Source organism: Salminus brasiliensis, chromosome 23 (assembly GCF_030463535.1).
Source record: "Salminus brasiliensis chromosome 23, fSalBra1.hap2, whole genome shotgun sequence".
Taxonomy (NCBI): Eukaryota; Metazoa; Chordata; class Actinopteri; order Characiformes; family Bryconidae; genus Salminus; species Salminus brasiliensis.
In genome coordinates this window covers 25,813,244-25,822,492 of record NC_132900.1, presented here as the reverse complement: position 1 = coordinate 25,822,492, position 9,249 = coordinate 25,813,244, and the positions used below count along the sequence as shown (strand labels likewise).

Sequence of the window (9,249 nt, the reverse complement as noted above, 5' to 3'; positions counted from 1 at the left end):
GTAGAATTAAACAGGCTGTTTTTGGACAAAGTTTGTGGACACTCCTTTTATAATGAATGCATTCTGCTACTATAAGCTGCACCTATTGCTGAAACACAGCTTCTCTAGTCCCTGTAGAGAAGTACTGCCAATAGAATAGGACTCTCTGGAGCAAAGAAACATGAAGCTATTGGCACCATGCCTAATGCCAGGTGTGGGCTAGAGGGGTATATATACAAATGAGCTCTGCTCTGAGGGCTGTCCTGCAGCCTGATGTGGTTTTAGTCATTTTTGAGAAGCTGTTTGAGGCCAAAATGTTATTATTATTTTTATTATTATTTATTTTAATAATGTTAATTAATTAATGTGCTTCTTTCAAACATATCAGAAATGCTTCTCTATTACAACCACTTTATTTTCATATCTGTTCTCAGTGAGTGTACAGGTGAAACCACAAAACACTGCTGTAAACACACACACACACGCTCACACACACACACACGCTTACGCACGTTTGTAGCAGCTCGTTCCCACCTCCTGAAGTCCACTGAACTCAGGTCCACAATCCCACACACACACACACACACACACACACGTAGATCCGTCCCAGAAACCTCTAATATACAAATCTGTGTATAAAAATATAATTTAGAGTGTGTGAGTGTGTAATCCAGGAAAATAGAGTCAGTTGCACACGTGCGTCCACGTGCGTGTTTCCAAGGTTTAGAAATGCACAAATAAACAAAAGAGCAAAAATAACTAAATAAATAAAAACAAATAAACAAAGACCCTCCGAACTGCTGAATAAATAACTGAAGACTGAAACGCGTTAAGGCTTCTCGTTAAGAGCGCGCGCAGGGGAAGGGATGGGGGGGGGGGTTGTCACGTGACCACGTGTCTCTGTCTGTCTGTGTGTCTGTGTCTTTCTCAGCTCGCGATCGTCTCCATGTCCGCGAGCCCGAGTGGGTGGAAAGAGTCGCGGTGCAGGAGCCACGAGCCCACCTGCATCAGCGCGCGCGCGTACCAGTGCAGCCCACCCTCGCGCCCTTCCTCCTCTGTCTCTGTCGTCGTCACGTTGTTGCTCGTTCCCGAGCTCTGCCAGCGCGGCCACATCCAGGCCGCGAGAGCGTGGCTCAGTCTGGCGGGCGCGAGCGCCCAGTGCGCCCAACGGTGTTGCTCCACGGCCGCGTAGCACGAGGCCAGCACGCGGTCCACCACCACCGTGCCGTGCGCAGTCACGGGTGCGTAGGCGCCTTCGCGCGCCAGCTGTGCGGTGTACACGCGCGTGACGCGCGCGCTCCGTAGCGCACGCCCGTCTCCTTCCTCCGCGATCCCATCGGACACGAACACCTCGTGGCCGGCGCGCACGCTGCTCGCGAACCTCGCGGACATCAGCGGGGAGGAGGGAGTGGCGGTGTCGTTTCCGTAGTCCGCGGAGCGCACGAACAAGAGATGCGCGGGGGTGAGCGTGAGCCGCCTCGCGGGCTCCGTCGTCTCAACCACGACGAACTGCCTGCGCGCGCGCGGCGACTCGTCCATAAACATGATGAAGTCGCTGAAGACCGCGCGCCCTTTCTCGTCCGCCGCCAGCACGCGGTCGCCGGCGCGCAGGTCCCTCACCTGCTTTGTCCCGCCATCCTCCAGCTGCACCGTGGCGGAGCCGGGGAAACAGCCGCCGGACTTCACCGCCACCGAGTTTTCTAACGGGAGGAGAAAAACACACACACGTTAATAAAGCTCGCATATGCTTCTATTTGTTCCACCTTAAACGGAGCAACAGTTATACTTTATTCTTATTCGACTTTATACTTTATTCTCCATTCCACCTTAAATAGTGAATTAAATACATTCCAGATTCTAATTCGAATCATTCATTCCACCTTAAATAGCACATCAGTTGCGTTCCAGCTTCTAATTCAAATTCTGTGATCCACCTTAAACAGGGCATTAATTACATTCCAGATTCTAATTCGAATTGTTCATTCCACCTTAAATAGCACATCAGTTGCGTTCCAGCTTATAAATCAAATTCTGTGATCCACCTTAAACAGGGCATTAATTACATTCCAGATTCTAATTCGAATTGTTAATTCCACCTTAAATAGGGCATTAATTACATTCCGGATTCTAATTTGAATCGTTCATTCCACCTTAAATAGCATAATCAGTTGCGTTCCAGCTTCTAATTCTAATTCTGTGTTCCACCTTAAATAGGGCATTAATTACATTCTAGCTTCTAATTTGAATTCTCATTTCCACCTTATATAACACATAATTTACATTCCAGCTTCTGATTCGAACTCTGTGTTCCACCTTAAATGGCTCAGCAATTACACTGTAGCTTTTTACTGTCATTCACTAATTCCACCTTAAACAGGGCAGTAGTTACACACTCAGCTTCTAATTCAAATTCTGTGTTCCACCTTAAATAGGGCATTAATTACATTCCAGATTTTAATTCGAATTGTTAATTCCACCTCAAATATTGAATTAATTACATTCCAGATTCTTATTCAATTTGTTCATTCCACCTTAAATAGCACATCAGTTGTGTTCCAGCTTATAATTCAAACTCGGTGTTCCACCTTAAATGGCTCAGCAATTACACTGTAGCTTTTTACTCTTATTCACTAATTCCACCTTAAACAGGGCAGTAGTTACATCCCAGCTTCTTATTCAAATTCTGTGTTCCACCTTAAATGACTATGCAGCTTCTTTCCAGATTCCAGCAGTTTCCAACAGTCTAGTGTCTTTCCGAATTCACTATTCCACCTTAAATGATGCTGTTCTCTGTTCCACATTAAATAATGATGCATTTAAATTCCAGCTTCATATTCGAATTGCCAGGCCATTTAAGGTGGAACAGAGAATTTGAAGAAGCTGAAGAATGTGTGGGTTTATGTACTTATAATAACATTTAATAACATGTGTTCTGTCATCTGTGGCCACTTGTGTGAGCTCTGTGACGGCACCCACCGAAGCCACCCTGTGGATCAGAGCCTTTAACTGAGCACAGAGGTTTCAGCACACAGCAGTGAAAGCAGCGGGTATATCGCTGCCATAACTGATGGCAGTGTTGTTACCTAGTAACAGGAGAGCGCGTACGTTCCAGTGCGAGTTCGGTTCAGTTCGGCCGTGACCTCGGTTGTATTGTGTGTGACCTCCAGTATTTCAGCCACCCAAACTCATCTATAGTTCTTATAGATCACTTATAGTTTAGCAGCACAGATTTACATTGATCTGCCATAACATTAAAACCACTCACCTATATGTTTTGTGCTGCCAAAGACCCATTAACACTTGATGACACCTCTGAAGACCTCTGAATGTGTCCTGTGGTGTCTGGCACCAGAACTAACATTAGCAGCAGATGCTTTAAGAAATCTTGTAAAAAGTAAGGTGGATCACTCCAGTGAGCTTTGGGTGCCCATGACCCTGTTGCTGGTTCACTGGTTGTCCTTCCTTGGAGCAGTTTTGGTGGGTACTGACCACTGCCTGACCACAAGACCTGTCGTATGTTTTGGAGATGTTCTGACCCAGTTGTCGAGACATCACAATTTGGCTCTTGTGTGAATTCACTGTTCACTTGTGATGTCCAGCACACTTGCATATATCCACCTGTTCAGCCTACAGCAGTTAAGCCCCGCCCACTCACTTTGAAGTTCTTAAAGCTGATGTATTGGAAGCAGGAGACACTTTGATAAGGGGCCAAATTTTGATGGCTAGACGACTGGGTCAAAATATCTCCAAAACATCAGGCAGGTCTTGTGGGGTGTTCCTGGTATGCAGTGGTTGGTGCTCCATCCAATACTTGAGTTGGGATGAGTTGGGGTGCTGATCCTCCCACATCCTTACCTCACGAACGCTCTTGTCGCCAAATTCAAATAAATCCCCACTTCAGATATCGTCCCCGCAGTATCTTGAGGAACGTCTTGAATTCTACATTGCGTCGAATACACTTCCCTCGCTAGATGCTGGCTTCCTGTCAGTTCCTCGCTTTAGACAAAAGCAATGGGGGGGCTTCTATAGCCTTCTCTTGTAAAGCTCCCCAACTCTGGAATACACTTCCTGTTACTGTCTGAGACTCGAACACACTCTCAGTCTACAAATCTACAATTCCTCTTTTGATTAATCCTACATTACAGGCTACAGTTTTTTGCCATTGTTCTGTACTACTCCTGTAGTACTCCTTTGTAAACTACTTGCCTTACAGACCTTTACACCACACTACTTATGCTGTCTGCTTGATGCTGGTCGTGTGCTGCTGCCTGTCTGAACCTTGGACCAGTCTCTCCCCCTATATAAACTCACCAGTCTTTGCCACAAGTCTCCTTAGTTTTTCCTTCCGGTCTGTTTTCTTTCTCTTTACCATGTCTTGAGATTCTCCAATTGTTCTGTCCCGGTACTGCCTGCCCCAGCTCTTCACCACCCTGATTTCCACTGTGATGCTGCCTTGCTTTGGATCCTTGCATTATTTAATTCATTTAACTCTAGATACTACATAGCTTTGCGTATGACTGTTCACCAGCATGTCCCTCACTCACTCACTCACATTCTCACTCACAATTCGTGGCTTGCTGTCACACTAGCCACAGCTCTTCATCATCTTACTCTTTCTGTCCAGTAATTCTTGCTGTTCTCTTATTTGTGGTGCTACCCTGTATCGACCAGAGGAGAATGGGTCCTCCTTTTGAGTCTTGGTTCCTCTCAAGGTATTTTCCTCTTGGTCTGAGAGTTTTTACTTTTGTAATTATACAGTATATTATATTATAGTGTAGCTGGCATGTGAATCTGGCAGTTGGTCTTTATGTTGTGTCAGAATTTCATGATGAATGGGCCAATAGAAACGCCCCAGAATGACTTGGAATAGCATCTTTTTATATCGACTTCCATTTGAAAGTTAAGAAGGCTTTTTTTTTCTCTTCTCCTGTATGAATCATTGTCACCAGTACTAGTGCTATACTGGTACAGACGGCACGTTTCCCGGCACTGGTTGACTGCAGTTGAGATGTAAATGTTGCACATTTCCAGCGCTACTTAAACAGTGAGCTGCTAATTGGAAAGTGGAGCTGTATTGTCATTCTAATGGGCCTTTTAAAGAGTCCATTTATTTAGGTGCGTCTGTGTGTGTGTGTGTGCTAGCGGGAGTTTGTGTGTGTGTGGTGTGAGTGAGGAGTGTATTTGCTCAGGTGCAGACAGGCAACTCCGACATGCAAACTCACTCAAACACACACACACACACACACACACACACACACACACACACACAGCTTGGTGTAAAGGTACCTTACACACTGCTAAACTCCATGCGTTTGCATTGCAGGCGGAGGCCGAGTTGTGTATCAGATGTGTGTGGTTTGACAGACAGCTTTTAAAGCCCAGAATCCCTTAATCCTGGATTCCTGAGCTGGAAGCAGCTGGATTGATACAGCCAGTGGTTAATGAAACACTTGCAGTGTTGCATTGGAACCTGCAGTGTTCAGTTAAGCCTCACTTTTTAGATAAGCCTCACTATTGTAAGCCTCAAAATTTTTGATAAATGCATTTCTGACTGAGCAGATTCTGTCAGATCTGTCAGCCCATCCCATGTCAGTGTTTGCAGAGTGTTAATATAATTAATGATACATTCAAATAGTACAGAGTAGTGTATAACACTAAGGCAGTGGTGTTAAAGGGCCTGTATCATGGAAAATAACCAGCTGGCAGTATTTTTAAATTAAAGTAGTAAGTACGTTTTCAAAAGGTACCAGGGAACTATACTGACACAATATCTGGGATTTAAGCTGCAGAAACAGCCAGTTTAGAATTTCTTGTTTTTGTGATGTCACAAAAATCAATAGCCTATAGAGGGTCTAGGCTTTGAGGAGGAGCTCAGCCCAGACTGCTTTGTGAGTACTGTGAATGAGGCACAGTGCAGGACAGCCAATCAGAACAGAAATCCTTTACATATAGGATTATCTTCATTTTGTTATGTCACAAAAGAACAATGCATGTATATATCGCATTTATATATATTTTTTCATTTCAATCATTTCAATCTAGAAGAATTTTATGATGAGTGGACCAATAGAAATGCTCCAAAATTACCCTGAGGTGTTTGCGTCACAGTGAGGATATGTCTATCTAGCCTATAGCAGTTTGAGTTAGGAAGAGTGTTTGAATGAGGTGCTATATACGACAGCCAATCAGAACAGAGCTTGTTTGCATATAACAATCTTGAAGGCACAGTAACAAAAACAGCCCTTTTCTGGATTCCTTGTTTTTGCAATGTCGCAAAAATTAAATCAGTGCCGATTTAGCCTACAGCAGTTTCCAGCCCAGACTGCTTCGTGAACGAGGTGCAGTACACGACAGCCAATCACAACGGCACAATTCCTCAATTTTGTGATGTCACAACAGTGCATTTATATATGGGATTTCTGCCAATTCAGCCCTAAAGCCGTTATAAGGAGTTATAAGGAGTCTTTGAGTCTGCACTGCTTTTTGAATTAGTTGCAATATAGGACGGCCAATCAGACCAGACCTCGTTTACATACACCTGTATCATTGGATTCAGTTTAAAGAGATAAAGAGAGTTCAGTCAGGCCATAAATGATGTTTCTGGTCAGTAAACCCACTTCAGAGAAAACAAGGAAAGAGGATGAGAACAGGTGGGCCGAGGAGGAGCGTAAACCCACCTGCTTTAACGGAGCAGTGTATGTGTGCTTTGGACTCGTAGTAAACCCAGTCGAAGCCCGCCTCCACGGCCAGTCTGGACAGCATGCCGTATTTGCTCTTGTCGCGGTCAGACGTGGTGATGTCCACCGCCCGGCCCTCGTAATGCAGGGACTCCTCCAGGTGATTCCCATCTTCATCCCAACCTTCCGTCACGCGCAGCTTCACTCCCGGCCACTGATTCATCACCGAGATCGCCAACGAGTTCAGCTTATCCTTACAGCGCTGAGAGAGGAGAGAGAGCGAGAGGCAGAAAGCAGAATTAGAGAGAGAGAGGGGGGGGGGAGATACAAGCGGGAGCAAGAAAGAGCGTGAGGGGAGACAGAAGGAGAGAGAATGAGAGAAAATGGGACGAAGAAAGAGAAGGAGAGACAGAGGAGAGGGAGTGATTGAGCAAGAGAAAGAGGAGAGAGAGAGAGAGAGAGAGAGAGAGAGAGAGAGAGAGAGAGAGAGAGAGAGGAAAAGAAAATGGACTGATTTAAAAGTTGTGAATGCAATGCACACACTGTAATCCTGCTCCTACAGCCAACCCACCACACACACACACACATACACACACACAGGATCCTTCCTCCTCAACACCTCAGTATTCCTCTCCTGCAGTGTGTGGGAGGAGGTGCTGTGAGGGTCAGGTGTGTGAGAGCAGAATGGGGGGTGGGGGGTAGGGGGATTAAAGCTGGAGCAGAACTGAACTTCTCTACACTCCTCAGCAGCTGACCGCATGTCTGCTCACACACTCACACTCTCCACACCACGCCGATCAATACCCTGGGCCAGTTAACTGGAGCTGAAAGGCTCTGTGAAGCCTTGGTCACAGTGGCCGTGGTCAGTTTTACAGACCACAGCAGGTCAGACTGCTGCTTTATTAGCAGCGGTATTTCTTTACAGCAAGTGCTGCTGTTCTACACTGACCTCATCTGGAGTGACATGCCTTTCATATCCACTGTCTACTGTTATTAAAGCCCAGATCAGCTATAGCATGCTTACCTATTCACCTGTCTGTCTGTCTGTCTGTCTATTCTGTATCTCTGTCTATCTATCTGTCTATCATTCTATCCGTTTGTATGTCTATTAATCTGTCTATCTGTCTGTCATTCTATCCATCTGTCTATTATTACAGATATCCGTCTGTCTGATCATTGTTTCTATCTGTCTATCATTCTATCTGTCTGTCTGCATATCTATTAGTCTGTCTGCCTGTCTGTCCATCTTTTTTTTTTTGTCTCTATCAATCTATATGTCTGACAATCTGTCTCTCTGTCTGTCTGTCTACCTATTCTACCTGAGCCGGGTCTTAACCTTAGACTGGTCTCAGCCTAGACCGCACCACTGGCATTGCAATTTGGTCCAAAACTAGAGGAGAAAGACAGGCAAAGATGATCAGGCTGTAAGAGCAAACACACCCCCCCATACCACCAACTCCACCTCCACCCTTCACTTCTATTAAGGAAATCAGCCGAGTAAAACATCTCAGCCATAATTGGAGTATTATTGGCGTCACGGCCAATAACAGACGCGCAGCATCAGCCTCACTGATCACTCCTGACCCAGATTAGCAAGCAAAGCAGGGTCAGCAGATATAACATTTGAGTGATTCACGAGCAAACATCGTCTCCTAAATCCACACATATGATAGTCAGCACCCCGCAGATATACGCGCCATAGGCGTAAAAGCGCACGGTCGAGGCCAGTATTAGGCACGTACTGTAAAGGAGGACTGGATGTTCAGCATGTTCATATTTAGCATTACGCACGTGCTGCCCAAATAGTGCTGACTGCAGAAGCTTATTCAGCAAAAAAAAAAAAAAAAAAAAAGAAATGAAATGGCAATTAAAAGCACAACTTACACTGCGCTCGTGCCCCCTGCGCGCCTGCTACTACCCGCGCGTTCGCTGCGCTTTTGCGCATCCCCGGCTCCGTACCTGTGTCATCAGCCTGTCCGCGTTCGTGTTCTCCTCATCCTTGAAGATGATGTCAGGGTTGTAGTTGGGCGTGAGCTCCTTAAAGCGCTCGGAGTTCCTCGTGATCTTGCCCTCGTACTTGCCGCTCGCGCCAAGAGTCTTCTCGGCCACGTTGGGGATGAACTGCTTGTACGCGAGGGGCGTGAGTTTTTTAGGGTGCCTGCGCTTCCCATACCCCCTGCCCGGACCACAGGCCAGCCCACAGGACGCGAGGAAGAGGCAGAGAAGAAGAGATGCACGTGCGATCCTCCTCATCAGCAGCATTGCGTCCCGGTGTTGTCTGGAGTCTGTGGCGATGTTAGGTGTCCAAGCATTAACTCTGCAGATATCTCCTCTGGCTTATGCTGCCGTTATTTACTGATATCCAGTGAAGAGTAATGGGTGCAGTGTCGACCCCCTCGCGCAGCCCCTGGCAGAGAGCGGTGGAGTTTGGCTCTCGAGGCTCAGACTGACAGGCTTAGACCCGTATGAGCGCAGGCAGCCTTTAACTCCCTTTAACATTACAGCCGCGAGCCGTGCAGAGGGAGGCAGCTCATTGGCCCAGCGGGGGTGGGGGGTGGGGGGTATAGCTGCTGTGATGTTACTCCACCTCAGA

At 46.4% G+C, this 9,249-nt stretch overlaps 1 protein-coding gene across 3 annotated transcripts; it reads right to left on the bottom strand.

Annotated features, from left to right (window-relative positions):
• Window positions 1-737: 737 nt before the first annotated feature.
• Window positions 738-8,918, bottom strand: shhb (sonic hedgehog signaling molecule b). 3 transcript variants are annotated; one of them, XM_072668749.1, is made up of 4 exons: window positions 8,616-8,918; window positions 6,657-6,918; window positions 1,054-1,679; window positions 738-1,017 (listed from the first exon to the last, which is right to left on the bottom strand). In XM_072668749.1, the coding sequence occupies exons 1-4, from the start codon at window positions 8,916-8,918 to the stop codon at window positions 907-909; spliced, it is 1,302 nt and encodes a 433-aa protein (XP_072524850.1). In that variant the 3' UTR covers window positions 738-906. The 3 variants fall into 3 exon arrangements, with proteins under 3 accessions (XP_072524850.1, XP_072524851.1, XP_072524849.1); XM_072668750.1 differs by having other exon boundaries at window positions 738-1,025; window positions 1,074-1,679; XM_072668748.1 differs by having other exon boundaries at window positions 738-1,679.
• Window positions 8,919-9,249: the final 331 nt, after the last annotated feature.